General features: G+C 34.7%; 1 protein-coding gene across 2 annotated transcripts in view; it reads left to right on the top strand.

Moving 5' to 3' along the window:
- Window positions 1-1,993: 1,993 nt before the first annotated feature.
- dok2l (docking protein 2-like) overlaps window positions 1,994-18,731 on the top strand; it is a 28,825-nt gene continuing 12,087 nt past the window's right edge. The window contains exons 1-4 of one of the 2 annotated variants that reach the window (XM_087270451.1): window positions 2,015-2,250; window positions 2,341-2,720; window positions 6,716-7,012; window positions 7,131-7,245. In XM_087270451.1, coding sequence (XP_087126577.1) covers window positions 2,661-2,720; window positions 6,716-7,012; window positions 7,131-7,245 — 472 coding nt within the window. In that variant the 5' untranslated portion in view covers window positions 2,015-2,250; window positions 2,341-2,660. Of the gene's footprint in view, window positions 2,721-6,715; window positions 7,013-7,130; window positions 7,246-18,731 lie in introns of both variants that reach the window. The other variant, XM_087270452.1, reaches the window with a different exon arrangement.

Genomic DNA, 18,731 nt, shown 5'->3' with positions numbered 1-18,731 from the left:
CTAAGGTCACCACAGCAGAATGAACCGCCAACTTATCCAGCATATGTTTTATGCAGCAGATGCCCTTCCAGCTGCAACCCATCACTGGGAAACACTCATACACTCTCATTCTCGCACACATACACCATGGACAATTTTAACCTACCCAATTCACCTGTACCACATGTCTTTGGACTGTGGGGGACACCAGAGCACCCAGAGGAAACCCACGCAAACATGAGAAGAACATGTAAACTCCACACAGAAATGCCAACTGACCAAGCCGAGGCTTGAACCAACAACCTTCTTGCTGTCAGGTGATCGTGCTACCCACTGTGACACCGTGACGCCCATTTGATAAATATATTGACTATAAATCCCAAAAAATGGTGTCGCCTTACAGCAAGAAGGTCGCTGGGCTGCAGGTTTGAGCCTCGGCTTGGGAGTTTGCATTTTCTCCCTGCATTTGCGTGTGTGTGTTTGTGTGTGTGTGTGTGTGAATGTTTCCCAGAGATGGGTTGCGGCTGGAAGGGCATCCGCTGCGCAAAAATGTGCTGGATAAGTTGGCGGTTCATTCCGCTGTGACTGTCGATTAATAAAGGGGCTAAGCCGACAAGAAAATGAATGAATGAATCCCAAAAGTTTAAATACACATTATAAAAGAAGCATTTTCACTTAAAGTAAAACAAAATGCATGTAGTTTTCTCATATATTTATAAAATCTTTGGTGAGAGTATTTACTAAGGTAAATCCCATACTTTTTTTCTGATCATATTGTACATTTAGGCAATACTGTTGTTCTACATATTTATTTAATGTAAAGGTTATAAAATGTAAACTAGTATCTATAATTTTCACATCATCGATATATGCTGTGATTGAAACATAGAAATAAGCCCAGAAGAAGAAGATACAGTTGAAGTCAGAATTATTAGCCCCTCTGTTTATTTTTTTCCCCCAATTTCTTTTTAAAGGAAAGAAGATTTTTCAAACACATTTCTAAGCATAATAGTTTTAATAGCTCATTTCTAATAACTGATTTGTTTGATCTTTGCCATGCTGACAACAAATAAGATTTCACTAGATATTTTTCAAGACATTTCTATAAAGCTTAAAGTGACATTTTTAGGCTTAACTAGGTTAATTAGGTTCACTAGGCAGGTTAAGGTAATTAGGCAAGTTATTGTATAACAGTGCTTTATTCTGTAGACTATCGGAAAAAAAAATTGCTTAAAGGGGCAAATAATTTCGACCTTGAAATGCTTTTTATAAAATTAAAAACTGCTTTTAATGTAGCCGAAATGAAGCAAATAAGACTTTCTCCAGAAGAAAAAATATTATCAGACATACTGTGAAAATTTCCTTGCTCTGTTAAACATCATTTTTGGAAATATTTAAAAAAGAAAAAAATACATGGGAGGTTAATAATTCTGACTTCAACTGTATGAGCCAATTTTTCAAAACAGTATTTGGCCAAAACACAACTGTAAAAAATAAATAAATATTGCAACCTATTTTTTTTTTTTATTAAAACAAATGAACTTTTCGGGCCACCTCAACTAAAATCACATCAGTCAACCTGACTAAAAACACCCAATTAAACTTTGTTAGCTGATTAGATTGGCTATTAAATAAATTAGTGTAACATGAAAAAAAACATTTGCAGTCATGACTTTTCATGACAATAAACTAATCATTGAAAAAAAAAAACATTTAAAGATGTCCAAATAAACCAATTAAAATTCAGAAATGTAATAAATATTTTAATGGAACATGATCTTTACTTTCTGTCCCAATAATTAAATTTTTCTCAAAGATATACCAGTGAAACGTAAGACTATAAATTACATACATTTCATCAAATACTGTAATTGCATAAAACTCTATAGTTAAATGCTGATACGAATTAAGGAATCAATCAGCTTGCCATCCTACACATATAAGGGCCTGAAAGACGCCATATTTGTGAATGAGCTGTAATAGCAGCTGTTGGCCACAAAGGGGCACTCTAGACACATGACCAAAACATAAAGAAGCCTAAACATGATTATTTCCAACTGGCCAGATTCCTGACAGCAATTCTACACAGAGAAACAGAATTAAGGTTACAAAAGTATACATATAACGCACAATTTGATATGCACAAACACTCTCAGTGTGTTAAATTTTAGATCCTATCCACTGAAAAGGATGCAATTCGTCAGATCATGTTAATCTAATTTTCACTGATATGCTGAACACAGCTTCGCACAGCATTCACTGTGACTAAAGGTAAATTTCTTAAGTTATCCTGCAAATCTGTGATTCTGATGTTATGCTGTAGCAGGATGTTGAATAGATTCAAACGTTTCGTATTTGCAGGGTCTTCAGTTCAGACCTAAATAGTGTCAAACAGGAAGAATCTTAAAAGAAGGAAACCAACGCCACCACATACACACACACACACACACACACACACACACACACACACACACACACACACCCACTCATCTGACTTCTCCAAGAGACAGATTTAGACTTCATCTTAGACAGGAAGAATGGCTGACAATGTACCTAAGGTCAGTCCGCAATTCACAGCTATGCATCTCATAGTCATTCAGACAGCCTGAAAGCAGAGTGCAATCAAAGGAGAGCGTAGAGAAAGAGAAAAACAAGGTAAAGAAAGGCCCAGCGGAGGAGCCATGGAGGAGGACATCAGGAGAAAAGGGATGCTTTACTTTCATCAGCAGCGCTTCGGCAAGGTGAGGCGCAATGCCCTTTTCTGGAGATTTATAAGTGGGGTTTTTAGCAACATTTTTCTGTAAGTTAAATGAAAGGAGAAGTACTTACATCAGCGGACTGACAACTGCAACGCTCAGATGTGTGGCTGCAGCCACTGGAATGGAGAACAAGAGCACACAAAAAGTTAACATTAAAAAACACAATTATAACTGTCTAATCTAATTTGCTTTTAAAATGCATCAGGTCTTCGCACTTTAAGACAAGATTTGACAAAAATAAAAGACAACAAATGTATTTTAATGTTACTGTAACTTAATATTAAGTGTATCAGGTTTCAACAAATTTATTTTATATAAAATTTCTTCTTTTATCAGTTTGACTCAAAAGAAGAAAAGTTTATTTCATTTGACCAGTGGTGTAAAGTAGATAATTACAAATACTCAAATTACTGTAATTGAGTAGTTTTTCTCAGAAATTGTAATTTACTAAGTTTTTAAAATGTGTACTTTTACTTGGCATTGAGTACGTTTTAATACAGTACTGGTAATTTTACTCCACAACTTTCCTTCAACCTGCAGTCAGTACTTATTTTTTCTTGTCTATGAAGTCACATAGAAGGTAAATTGAATCATAATAAACTACTCAAGAAATGGCTGATTTATAATTGCAGCAAACTGTTTGGAAGCATTAAAAGTGTCCAAGAAGATGTCCAAAATCTTTACACACATTGACCCAGAGACTGTTTAGATGCATGTCACTGATGAGAAGATGACAGATGTTTACTGTATGTTGTACAGTAAAATCAACCAAATCAAAAAGTAAAATTAGGTTGGTTGAACCTAAAATCAACCAAATATCAACATGATGTTACAGCTTGAGGTCGTGTGGCCGTTACCTCTATGATGTCTATCAGATGTTGGATTTTGGTTGCCGTACCTGATGAACCATCACTTTCAAACACAACCTAAAATCAACCAAATATTAGTGTCATTTCACATCGCTATTGAACATCAAAATAACGTTGTGCTTAGACGCTGACTAGACATTGAGTATTAGTCACCTGACATCACAACCTAAATCTAACCTAAAATTAACGTCTTATGAGGTTGTGTGCCTGCTATAGGCAATAACTAAATGTCTAAAAGTTTAAAATGAACTGAGAAAAATGATTTCAAAGATTTGTTTTGTTGCACAGACAATTTAGTTATAGATAGGACATTGGAAAATTGAATTACATGTTTTAGTGACGACATTTATCTACAATAAATAATCTTGAGCTCAAATTTGACCATTCCCCCCTATTTTAAAGTTACTGTCCTCTGCCTTTGTATTGTATGCAAAAACTTCCACATGATCAATATTGCTGCTCAACATAACAGTTTAAATCCATTAAAAAAAATAATTCTATCACAAAAATAACCCAGCCTAGCCTAAAGATTGACTGGACTGATATGAATGCCAGCAGGTTGGAATAATGATCAATATTCTTGTGGATTAAACATCTCTGTAGACATTAATTTCAGTGGGTTTTATTGGGTTACAAGAAAAGGTAGGAAAGGATTTTAACTGCGAAGGGACAGATTTTATTTATGATCATGCTACAATGCTGACACTGTCATTCCAGTTAACTTGACTGTATAGTAAAAATATGAATTATAGAGAAAAAATATTTAAAATTATTTAGACTATTAGCCTAGTTTTTCATAGTAATTATGACAGTGAAACAATGGCAGAATATCGTAACTCCAGCCTGCTCACAGTAACCTCATATTGATGCGCAGCTGAACAAAGGCAGAGAATCACAACTAAATTGGAGCATACTAAAACAAAGCCAAAAGAGGCTTAACTGCTTTTATGTTGCTCTGCCTTGGTTTCGCTTGGGCTTTTGGAAGTTACTGTTAAGACAAGATGTTATTTTCTTGAAAAAACAAGGTCTTCATTGTCCCAAAAATATCAATAACTCATTTTTCTCAAAAAACGAAGCTACGGTCTTTTGCCACTGGTCTACAACCCTCTTCTGGGTCTGGTGCCTTTATACATATGTTTACTTCATAGGTCAAAAAGCCAGAATGCCCTACGTTCAAGTGAAACTCATCATTTGCCTGTTTCCCAAGTTCGAACTAAAATAGGGTAGCGAGCCCTTATTCATGTTGCCCACTCATCCCGGAATGGAATACTCTACAGTCTGAACTAAAAATGTCTGAGCTCATCCCAATTAAATCATTTCGCAAACAACAACAGTCCATTTCTCAATGTATGTGTTTTTAACATATTGTAATGTGGTATAGCTGAATAACTAAAGTGAATTTTTATATTATCTTTACCTTTTATTTATTTTTATAATTTATTTTCCTAATTTGTGTGTTGTGGACCTCTTGGCCAGGTCACCCATGTAAATGAAATATAGATCTCAATGGGTTATTTATCTGGTCAAACAAAGAAACACACACTATACCGTTCAAAAGTTTGGGTTCAGTAAGATTTTTAAATGCTTTAAAATAAGCTTATCCTGCTCACCTAGGCTGCATTTATTTAATCATAAAGACAGTATAAAATCGTAAAATATTATTTCACTATGAAATAAATGTTCAAAAGATTTTAAAGACGATTTTTCAGCTTTCGTTCTTCTGAGTCACATTATCCTCCAGAAATTAATCTAGCATTTATTATTATTATTATTATTATTATTAGTAATAGTAAGAAAAGCAATGACTGGAGAAATAATTTAATTTCAAATAACTTCATACAATAAGCAGTTATTTAAATTTTTAATAAATAATTAACAATTAGTTTTTTTTTAACATTTAATTAATTACATTTACAATTATATAGCGATTTTCTGGACACTCAAAAGCGCTCTACACATTCCACCACCAGTGTGCAGCATCCACCTGGATGACTCAACGGCAGGCATATCTTACCAGACCGCACACCACACACCAGCTGCTTGGTGAAGAGAAGAGAGTGATTAAGCTAATTATGATATGGGGATGGTTAATAGGCATGATGGAAAAAGGCCAGGGCTGAAACCCCTACACTGTTTTAAAGGACATCCTGGGATTTTTAACAAAAATATCCAAAGGACGGTGCTCAATGAACATTATAGAGTCCCCTTCATTTTACTGGGGTGTTAGGACCCACACAGACCACAAGTTGAGCACTTCCTGCTGGCCTCACTAACACCACTTCTGGCAGCAACCTAACTTTCCCATGTGGTGTCCTATACAGGTACTGACCAGGCACAGCCCTGCTTAGCTTCAGTGGGCGACTATGTGAGAGTTGCAAAAGGCTAGCTGCCAGCTAGCCAGCTGCCTTGATGAACAAAACAATTTTCTTAAAAAAAAATGAATAAATAAAAAACATGAAAAAAAAGATCCTAAAGTTTTGAACGGTGGTGTATTTATTAAACTAATAAAATGTAAAATACTTACGTTTCTTCGTGAAATCAGGCTGGTATGTACAATTTTATATTTTTGATAAAAATAAAGATGGGCATGGTTACTTTACTTTTCAAATGTTACTTTAATTAAAAATTTAAAATACAGTAAATATTGAACTTTTACCACAAAATGAACTGCAACCCCATTTATTCATTTATTTTTATGTGTCATCAAATGATTTTTCTTCTTAATATGCCGGACAAGACTTTGCCATATAATGTTACACTGAATAACAGTATGATGGGATGCATTTTTCTTTATGTAAATTACGATAAATGTATGATAATAATTAGCTATATTCAAAAACTATAGAAAGAAAGCAAATAAAACGTATTTAAAAACATATTTTCAGTTAAATTATTTCCTTGAAAGTATTTATTACTTAATTTATTAAATAGAACTACTGCTTGGATTATTTGTTAGCTGCATAATGCAACTCACTTTACTCTCTCTCTCTCTCTCTCTCGTTCCATATATATATAAAATATATATAAATAGCCATACAGTATATAAAACTAGCACCAGCGTAGCACATATTTGACTCTGTTATATATGTCTGTATGTGTTGTTTTCAGAGATGGAGGAAAGTGTGGTGTGTGTTGGTGGCGGAGGGCAGGCGCAGTGTGGCTCGACTGGAGCTTTATGAGCACAAACACTCCTCCTTCAAACAGGGCACCAACAAACGAAAACCCGATTACAAACAGGTGATCCGCCTGCGAGAATGCATTCGCATTTCCAACTGCGACATGGCGGATTGTCCGAAAGACTGTGCCGCTTTTCTGCTCGAGACCTCTGACAAACTATACGTGTTTGCTGGTCTGCAGTCAGAGGTGAAGGACTGGATCAGCAGTCTCTGTCAGCAGGCCTTTCGTGTAGGTTCAGTCACATCAGATACATTACCATAATGATGATGAGCGTTTTGATAATTGCTCATAGCACATAATAGATGCATTCAGATGTCACACTCTAGATGTTTTTTTTTTCTGTCAGGATGTGGAGGCTGAGCAAAGATCACAGAGAGAAAGATGCGCCTGTTCTGAAGCTCCAGGCACTTCACATGTCAGAGAAATGCAGGACAATTCGCTCTATGATACAGCGGAGAACGGTACAATGATTATCTCACACTCACACTACTGCAAAAAAAGAGATTTTCACTAAAGTTTATATTATTTTTAAACCCATTTACCTTTGTTAATATACTGTAATAAGTCATGAAAATTGTTTTAATTATTAAATAGTTAATACATTTTCTAACTTATTTTTTAAGTAATAGTTGACCTAAAAACTAAAAATACAGCATAATTTACTCACCCTCAAGCCATCTGTTTTCTATCAGATGAATAGTCGGAGTAGTTTATAATTTTATCCTGGCTATTATATGCTGTGTAGTGGTGTTGGATAGTGGCTTTTATTTTAAAGCTTTCATAAGCACTTGCAGGGGTTGAACACATACATGTTTTATATTCCTCATCATCTTGTGTGGTTAACAAACTGTGTGGCAAGAGGTTCCAACAAAGCACATCTATTTATGGAGCTTCTGCTTTGAATGTCTGTTTTGTCGTCCGTCTAATGGTGTATGTTAGTCATGGACAACGAGCATTCGGTTGCTGCCGGAAGTCATTGATTGGAGTTTTTATGAGCAATATCACACGAGTAGCAGTGCAATGTGGCTGTATATTGGCACTGATGGGAGGCGTGCGTTGGCTCGAGGCTGCAGGCGGAGTGCCTGAGTGTCCCACCAGTGATGATATATAGCCATATTGCACTGCTTCTTTTGTGATATAGCATTTATACAACAGTCCGATGGCAAAATCGTGTGTATAAAAAAGAAAATCAAACATGGAGAGACTAAAAATACTTTTGTACAAGGAACTACTTTCTTCCACCACTCATCCACATCTGCAGCTGACGCCAGAACAGCAGAAACCATTGCTACTTCACCAATGTCACTTAAGAGCTAGTATTTGAATGATTCTCTAACATTATGTCTAAAGTGATGACAAAACAGGTGATTTTGCTTACATTTTAAGATTACAAAGCTGAGCGTCATGAAATGCCATCAGTCTACAAAGATATTTCTCAGTATTTTTAGGGGTATCACAATAATTAACCCCAAAAAGGCCAAAACAAAACAAATACTACCAGAAACCCTACCAAACTATGATATAAATACAGCACTACAACATACAAAGGACAGAGATCGACTTAGAAAGTCACTTACCTGTTTTATAATGACTTGATGATTTATAATGATTGATGATTTAATGAGTTTTCCACCTCTAAGGGCTTATTTTACAGTCTCTGTCGCCATCTGGTGGCAAAGCGTCAAACATCTTTGCTCTGCTCAGTATGACAGGCTCATGTATGCTGATGCGCTGTCTCTCTGAAATTATAAATACTTAAAAAATAGGCACTATCCTTATAAATAAACTGCATATTGCAATCTAAACAACTACATTCTTGCCTAAAAAAGCCTCAAAAGTCCATTATTTTGTCCAACAGCTGCAATATTTGTAAAGCTTTGTCAAACTGTCAGCCAATCAGATTCAATAACCAGACAGAAGTGTTGTATAAAATGATATATATTTTAAATTATTCTGTTACAAAAATGAGATATCAAAACTAGGGATGCCTTCAAGTTCACTCATGAACTTCCCTTGCCTTGTATCCTTGGGGAATCCCCAATGTCATTTTGAAGTGAGTTCCACTTTATCCATGAATGAGGGAAGCTTACATGGACATACCCTTAATTTGTCGATTTTGACCGAGGGAGCAAATCGGCTTCATATTGTCCACCCCAGCACCTATACATCCCAGAATGCAATATGAAAGTGAAGTCACAACAGTGTGGTTCCCAAGTGCTCAAGACCTTCATTTAAACCAATTCAGATGTTCTGTCTGTAGTGGACACTTGTGTAACATAATCAATGACGTTCATCTGAGGAAACTAGACAGAGAGGAGTAAGCGTTTGAAGGGCGTGAGGAAATTGGACTGGAATGTAGCCCAGATGTTGTCAGCAAGATGGCGGTAATAATATTTTTCAGGATGATATGGATGCCCATTCAATTCATTTTCAGCAAAGCAAACATTTTCATGACTTTCCTCTAAATTTATCCCCAACCACATGCATGTAGGGCCAAAATGATTTAAAAAAAAGACTATTTTACCCCCAACATTAAAATAACAGTTTGGTTATCCACTTATGCTATTAAGATTTTTATACATATTTTATTAAATGCATTGTATGTGTTTCAATGATTTTTTTGAAAGTAAAACCCCTTTAAAGTAAACCACCTTTTAAAAATATATGTGACTAATGTAATAACTTTAATTTCGAACACAGTTTTATTATCTCTCCAGCCTATTATTTCATATAGCAGGACAGCTCTTTAAAGCATCTGTTGGAGGGACAGAAAGGAGAGGGAGTGAAGCTATTTTAGGTTGTCCTATTGCAAGGACGAACAGCCTCTTTTTCAAGCGAAACCTCAGGCCTGAGTCAAATTGCCCATTTGGGCCACAGGTGGCCAACCTTGATTCCATTAAAGGACAGGAAAGAGGGGACACTGTTTTCAGGTGTATGTATAGAGAGCTCATTCAGGGGAGACGACAAATGAAATGAAGCAGAGGGATGCAAGCTGTCCTCAAATTCACCCAAGGCCACTTGGTATTGACTTCCTGCTTCTTCCTTTTCATCTACCTCAAGATTTCTATTGGCTCTTGAGTATCATTGACAACAGGACACTTCTTTTGTGGTGCTCGCTCTAAGGCAGGCATCACTATTAAGTTTTTGCTGCATAACTCTGTGGATACAGTTAGATGCTGCATTTGATCACTCTGCCATCGAATGGTTGACATATCGTCAGTTGCCGAGTGTAAAAAGTACTTCAAAATGCTACTTAAAAGTGAAAGTACACATACTGAGAGTAAAATTCCAGCCAAACAAATGTTGGGTAAAAGTAAAAAAGTACAGCTTGAAATTATACTGGAACTACCAGAATTCTATTACAACTAGAATGGCCATTATAGTTGTTCAATCTAACTGTTAATAAAAGACTGTACTGATTAGAATTTTTTGTCACGTCATATTTCAACGCAATCTCACTGCAATTCATAACTTTTTGATTTAATGACTAATTCGGATGAATTCGCACAATCTAAACCGTACAATTTAGTACAATTTGTTCATCACCCAATGACAGTTAGGGGTGGGGTTAGGTCCTTTTTAAAATTTTACATTTTCGTCGACTGAACTCATACAAATTCGTACAAATTAGCCACTAAACTGACAAAACGTAAAATACTTACGTTTTCTCATGAGATCAGGCTGCATATTTACATTCAAAGTATTTTTACATTCTTAGCTTCTTAGGTTTTAGAATTAACCCAGCAGGCACAGGACGTCAACATGATGTCAGATTGACATTGTACTCCAACCTTGTGGGACATTGCATCTTGTTTGGAAAAGAAAATCGAGCTGACATCAGAACCCAACATCAGGCCAACATCAATGTCCAACAATGGACAGACATTGCATTTTGGTTACTTTCCAACACACCCAAAAACCTCAAAATTTCTGTCTGTAAATATAAATGTCTGTATTTGACCTCACTATGACGTATGTTTTTAAGAATTTGCTCGACGTTGAATTTTGGTCACTTTCCAATAATACAACCTAAAATCAACAAAATATCAACGTCAGCAACCTAAGTCTAACCTAATATTAACATCTTATGAAGTTTTGTGTCTGCTGGAAACTTTTGGAGTTTCTACAGTTATTATCCAAAAACTATGATCTTTTTGTAATATATAGCCTATAATTACTAAACCACCCTCAAAGGTGGGTTTGTCTGTTAAGCGGGAAAGCAAAGCAATTAAAATGTTGTTTTTAAAATAGATATTAAGTAATGTTTTGCTATCAGAAGGTATTTTTTGTTACCAGAAATTTGAGTAAAATATACACATATTTATAAAAAGGCATGGTAGTATAATTATATGTTTTATATATTAGTAACGGTATGAAATGAAAAAAAAAGTGATCAAAATGACTGCCTCGGTACTGCTAGTTTTAAGTTTTAAAAAGTAAAAGTAACCTAGCAAGAATAATAAAACAAGAGTAAAAAGATTTTTGTTAAAATCACTGTAAAAAGCAATTTGTTTCTTTACTTTAAAAAAGTGAGCAAACCTGTTGCCTTAAAAGTGATGAGTTGACTTTACTTTAAAAAGTGACTAAACCCATTGTAACTTACTGTTTTTTTATAATTATGCATATCATTTACTTAGTTAGGGCAAAATGTTTACTCACTTTTTAAAAGTAAAGTCAACTAATCGCTTTAAAATCAACAGGTCTAATAATATCTATTTTACAGTGGAGCTCACAACAGATTTAACATGCACTCATCTTGTGCATTTCAATTAAAAGATAAAAGATGGCAAAATTTACATAACAAGCTATAAAACAGCAACAGAAATTTATTTCCTTAAAGATTTAACTGAAGCTAAAATGTGCAGTGATATATGCGAAAACAAACATCATTGTTTTTTGCATGTCAAGCACATATTTGAGAGTCCATTTATGTGCATAAGATGAAAGAAGATCATACAAGTACTTTTTAAGTTTAAATAAAAACTACTGTTTTATTTTCCAGAAATGTATGCAAATAATTTTTTTTATATCAGTTTAATCTGTAATTGAGCAAATCACAATCCCCCCTAAAAATACTTAAAACTGTAATCAAATAAAATTACTCATTGTTGTAAAAATATAGACACACAAATTAGCTAAGCTTTTACAGTTAATACTGTATTGGTTTGTTTATATATACTGATATACTATTTACTATACTCAGTTTAACTGTCAATGAATACCAAAGCAAACCATCATAAAATTGTTCAAAAAAGGACCTGGCCCTTCAAAATATCCAGCATGATCTCACAAGTTCAGTCCTACGAAAATGTGTGATTTTCAACCCTAAACTCAACTGTCATTGGGGAATAAGCAAATCGTATACAATTGTGCAAATGATATCCTAGGAATTTGTACTAATTAGCCACTAAATCAAAAATTTACGAATTGCTGTGAGATGCAATATTATAAAGACTATTTTACAATTAGCTAACAAACAAGTTGCCTAGCTTTGTAGTTACTATAGCTTCTAGCAATTACGACTTTTGCTCAGACAAACAACACATATTCCTTTCAAAATTAATTGCAATTTTGTTATTAAATTAAAGAAATACTAGCTTTATATTATGCTCACACTTGGGTGTCACTGTCTGACATATCTGACTAATTTTGGATGAAAAAGAGCAGCACACACAAAAATAGGGCTTGCTTTTTATCAGTTCAAGTTGAAAATCAAGAGTCATAAAGGGCTCTGGTTGTGTTCTGCAAATGCTTCTAGCAGCACTTGCAGAGAGACTGACAAAGAAGATGAGCAAGAGTGAGAGGAAGAGAGGTGAATAAAACTTGTCTGACTGTAAACCAGTACTTTGTGTACTTGAAGATGTTTCTATTTTAGTCTAAGACATGACGCATCACATCCTCATTTTGCTGCATGCCATGCCATCACAAATAACTGGCAGATATGGACTTCTTCTCTGCCAAAAATGAGATTAAAATCTACTTGAAAATATATTTGAGCAGAAATATCAAAACCTATAATATTTTGTAATCTTATTACAAATTTATTTTTGTAGAAATGTCCTCGTCATTTATACTAGTGGTAAAGTTGAATTTTCAGCATCATTACTTCAGTCTTTAGTGTCACATTATCCTTCTATCTATCTATCTATCTATCTATCTATCTATCTATCTATCTATCTATCTATCTATCTATCTATCTATCTATCTATCTATCTATCTATCTATCTATCTCTCTATCTATCTATCTATCTATCTATCTATCTATCTATCTATCTATCTATCTATCTATCTATCTGTCTGTCTGTCTGTCTGTCTGTCTGTCTGTCTGTCTGTCTGTCTGTCTGTCTTCTGTCTGTCTGTCTGTCTGTCTGTCTGTCTGTCTGTCTGTCTGTCTGTCTTCTGTCTGTCTGTCTGTCTGTCTGTCTGTCTATCTATCTATCTATCTATCTATCTATCTATTGTACTTTATTATAAAGACAATAATAATACAATAATATTAAATAAATGCAGAAAATGTATTAATTAAATGATGTAATATATAAAATGTCATGTATTATCACACATAGTTATAGTTTTACACATGCACACATTTAGACCATTCATTCGATAGTAATTCATACAAAACATTTCCATTCTGAATATGCTAGAAATTATTGGAGTATTATATGCCATTCTGAACATAGTCTCAAATTCCAGTGTCCTTGCTTAAGGACTGAGCAAATAGCTTTTAATTATGAGCAAATCGCCAGACTTGGCAGAACATGAAATGATTATGTTCATCATCCTTCTCTTAACTGTTTCTTAATGCCGCTTATATTTCATTTTCTCCAATGTACATTCCATAAAATAGCAATTATTCAGACATAACGTACAGATTAAGCGATCTCTGAAAGGAATAGACTAATCTAGTTGTCAAACTGACCTGAAATGCTTCCCAGTCTCTTCAGTTGAGTGATGGTGACTTTAAAGCAGCCCTTCATTATAATTTCTCTCGTTCTTTTTTTTAACTTGAGTTAGTGTGTAATGTTGCCGTTTGATTATAAACAATATTCCCAAATTATATTATGCTCAAAATCGAATGCTAAAGGATATTTTTTCTTTCAGAGTATTCATTTTTAATGTCAGGCGGCAAGGTGGCTCAGTGGTTAGCACAGTCACGTCACAGGAAGAAGGTTGCTGGTTCAAGTCCCGGCTTGGCCAGTGTGCATTTCCAACACAATCTTGCGGTAATTCGTAACGGCTAATTCGTATTAATTTTTACAATCTAATTCATACAATTTAGTAAGATTTGCTAATCACAATGACGGTTGGGTTTAGGGGCGAGTTTTGGTGCCACGCCTCCTTTTTAAAATCATACATTTTTGTACGACTGAACTCCTAATTAGCCACTAAACTGACAAAATCTAAAATACTTATGGTTTATTGTGAGATTAGTTGGCATTTCTGTGTGGAGTTTGCATGTTCTACCCGCCAAATGCACAAAGAGTGTTAAAAGTCATCAGAATCATTATTTTTCAATGGTAGCCGGTGGCAATAAGCAGTGAGAAGCAGTGTGGACGTCGAGGAAGGTTCAAATCAAGTCAACTTTTTGGTAATGAGCTATGACGCGGTTTGTCGGCAAGTAATCCACTTTTTAAGTGGTGACGTGTTGGTGACGTATGTAATACTGTTTCCGGGTCCAGATGCCACTCATTTGGGTTGAGAAATTATTCGTTTTTGATTACTTTTTATTCATATAATACATTAAAGTTAATTTTTTAAATAAAGTCACAGTGTACACAACAATCTCTGGGCTTGCTGCATCACAAATACCAAAATTTTAACAATTTATAAAAAAATGAATTACTTTCTGGCCATTGGATATTTGGCATGGACATATATATTGCAACTGTGATTTTCGAAAGTATTAAATCGCTTTGTAAATATTTATTATTACCATTTCATGAGTCTCCCCATACAGTTGAATAGAGCGCTTGGACCCAGAAGCCGCTTCGCGTGACGTCACACTTAACAAGCGGATCGGAATGTAAAAATCCACCACTTGAGAGGATTCCAGAGAACACTGTCCTGTGAACTTTGGGTCCAACCGCATTTGTTTCCAAGGGTTTTAATATTGCGGTTGCCTAATTTTCAATTATTTACGATGTATTCTTAGTGACATACATGAAAAAGGAGCGTACTGGCGAGTTGATCTGCATTAATGTTATATATGTTTTTTTCTTATAAAAAGTGGGACTCTCACTCTAACTATAATGACAAAACAAAACTTTATTACCTCTTCAAAATATTTCAGATATATGGACACATATTGGATAAGTGGAGCAAAGCCACAGCATACACAACAACTTAATCTTCCAAAGTTACATTTTTTTTATAAAAAGCGTGCAACATTTTTACGCAATAAAGCATGTTTTATGCGGAAATGTAATTGATTTGGGAGACGTAGTGGCGCAGTAGGTATTGCTGTCGCCTCACAGCAAGAAGGTTGCTGGGTCGCTGGTTTGAACCTTGGCTCAGTTGGCATTTGTGGAGTTGTGTGGAGTTTGCATGTTCTCCCTGCGTTTGAGTGGGTTTCGTCCGGGTGCTCCTGTTTCCCCCACAGTCCAAAGACATGTGGTACAGGTGAATTGGGAAGGCTAAATTGTCTGTAGTGCATGTATGTGTAGATGTTTCTAAGAGATGGGTTGCGGCTGGAAGAGAATCCGCTGGGTAAAAATGTGCTAGATAAGTTGGCGGTTCATTCCGCTGTGGTGACTCCGCATTAATAAAGAGACTAAGCCGAAAAGAAAATGAATGAATGAATGTAGGTGATTTGCTGATATGCTGCAACAGCCACTTTAAATATGAGATCAATGTATTGAATTTTGATGCTCTAGCCGGTAGAGCTGTGAAGGTAGACATCGTTGTTGACAGGGTTGACGTTGTTGACTTTGAAGCTCTCACAACCTTTGGTGTGAACGCACAGGGGACTAAGCCGAAGAATTTTAATGCCTATTAAAGTTTTACTCTGTGGCTTTGGTGCATTTATCACAACACTATTTACAATTGCATTTCTCAAAGCAATTAGTCATTTGTCCACATCATATTAGCAGTTTCTTATTCATTTCCAAAAAATTGCAAATGCTTTTGGACATGCATTAACTGCTTTCATAAAACTCACTGCTGTTGTATAACATTAACATTTGCTTCTGTCATGTCAGTCAAAATTAACTAAACTTGTGAATGCTGAATAGTCATTCCATATGAAACTAACCGTCCTCATTTCATTACTTGAGTCATTATATACAAAAACGTTGAACTAGTTGTCAAAATCTGTCAAGCAAATTTTTATAAAACTTTTTTAAAAATCCTGAAAATGTCTTCTAAAATGAACAATTTGATGAATGATTTACAGACCTGTGTATGTTGTAGGTTCAGTTCCAATATGTACTGCAGTATTGTTTACAGTTGTGCACAGCTCTACCCAAAGGAAGTTTATGTTTGTTGAAAATAAGGGTGTATTTATTCTTTCATACAATGCTGTGAACAAATTAGAATTGCAAAGAGCAAAGGCAGTAAAAATGTGAAACATACATATTCAGTATCTTGTACTCAGATACCTCACTAAATGCAGTGATAACTAACTTTACTGTAGTTTTCAAATGCCTGTGCAAATAGTATATAGTTTTGTCTTGAGCATTTTACTTTTTTGCATTAGAAAAAAAATGTAAACAGAGTAAACCGTCATAATGAAAACATGACAAAGCCATTTGACTACCTTGTTCATGTTCAATGGTGTCAGGACTTTTCATCTTGATGACACTGACACTTTCATTGGCATGAATACTTGATTTTGAGAAATGAGCTGTCCATTATGAGCAAGTGACATGCTTTTGCAGGTTATTAACTAGGTTTTGCAGTTTGTACTAAATGTTTTGAGAAATGAATTAACTGTTGTGCAAATGTAAATAATGTTGTGAGAAATGCACCAAAGCCACTGGGAAAAACTGTAAACAAAAGGCAGGTATATGAACCACAATTAAAATGTACATATACCCCACCCCCACAAATGGCATTTCCTGAAAACATCACATAGGAAGTCTAGCTGACCAGCGCTTTATAAAAGCAGAAAGTCAAAAACTTGTTTAGGTAAACTAGGGGTGTAGAATAAAGGTAAAATATATGAAAAAAAAATTTTGTTTAAAAAAACAAAAAAAACAAAAAAAAAAACAAGTGCACTATAAATACAACCAAGCCTTGGAAAACATTTGATTGACCAGCACTTTAAAGATGCTGGAGGTCAGAGCTGCTGCAGCTCAGGGATGATTGGATTGCAGCCACATCCTGATCGATTTGATTGGATGAGGAAGAATGTTTGGTGGATGATGATTTTTATAGAAGCTTGACGTTTAAGAAAAATAACCTGGAAGCAGGTGGAGACCAAACTTGTTCAAATGACCTCTGCAAGGGGGAGAAAAACTCATCAGAGAGGAAAGAAGGATTTTCTCACTTTTGAAGGATCTCTTTTTGTTTGTATTTTTTTTCAAGCGCTATCAAGTATCGTGCAGTACTGAAACCACAAGTTTAAAACTGTTCACACAATAGTCTAAATGCAGAACAAACTGTGAACCATTTCTCGTGCTAAAACACATGCAATAATAAATGCATGCAACAAACACATTGTTTAAAACACTATTCTCAGTCACACTCTTCAAGCAACATTTTCAACACTTTTTTCCACATGCTAACAACATCTAAAATTCTAAATTGCAAAATTCATTCATTTTTGCCATATTATTTTAAAATATAGAAACTCTTTCCACAAAATGACAATCATTACAAATTGACCAGATTTTTAGCTGAAAGCCTGCTCAGGATTCCTACTTTAGTGCCATTATATATTTTTTATTTATTATTTATTATTTATTTATTATTTTATTTATTATTTATTATTTGTTTTGTAAAAAAGGATAGCTTACAAATCATTTTGTAAGGAAATATTTATAAAATATGGTAATACAGGTTGGTAGGGAAAGAAGAGTGATAGCTAGATTATGACACTGACAGTGGGATTGCATAGAGAACAGAGTATGCAAATTATATGAGTACAATATAATGTCTACATTTTCACATGTACTAACATTTCGAAGTGAATTAAAATACATTACAGATATTGTTTTGTTGTGCGATCCATAGCTTGCCTCTCTGACTTGCAGTTTAGGAAAGGTTTTGAAAAATTTAAACCTACAATTGTCACATGCAATGTAAATCTTATCACAAAAATCGTATCACACATTCTTTAGCACATTCAAGACAGTAAAAAGGTAAAAAGTTAAATTACATACTGAAATAGGAAACAATTCATTCGAAATTCAAAATTAAAAGGAGTTCTTTTCTGCAATGCTCCGTGCTGTTAGTGTTTTTAGGTCAGTGCATTATGAAATGTTTTCTGAATGAGAATTGTTCTCAGTGGTTTGGTGAGACAAGCTTACTTTGAGCTGTATATGATCTATTGTGTTGGTCTGCATGAGTTTCAGAGGTGAGCTGAACTGTTTTGTCAAAAGTCATGTTGGTAATGCACACTGTGTGAACAGCTTTGAAAATGTGGCTTCAGTTCTGCACAATGCTTGATAGCGGTTAAAAATACCCTGTGCTACTAAGGTTTGTTTTAGTTTGTGTAAATGTGTAATTTATGTGTAATTCTTTCAAGAGTTTATGTCACTGGTTGAATAGATTGAATGATTGATGTAAGCAATAAAATGAGTGTACAGGTATGTCATACAAGACAATATAAGAATCTTTGATTTAATAAATCATTACATGTACACACACAATACATTTAATGAAAAATCTAAAAACAACAACAACAACAACAACAAAATGAATATGAATTTAGAAAAACTGAATATATATTTAATGCTGCAATGCAGTGGTTCTCAAACTGTGGTACAGGTACCACAAGTGGTAC

Source organism: Danio rerio, chromosome 10, assembly GCF_052040795.2.
Source record: "Danio rerio strain M-AB ecotype USA chromosome 10, GRCz13ab, whole genome shotgun sequence".
In the NCBI taxonomy this organism is placed as follows: Eukaryota; Metazoa; Chordata; class Actinopteri; order Cypriniformes; family Danionidae; genus Danio; species Danio rerio.
Note: the sequence above shows the minus strand (reverse complement) of the source record. Positions and strands in the feature narration are given on the sequence as shown.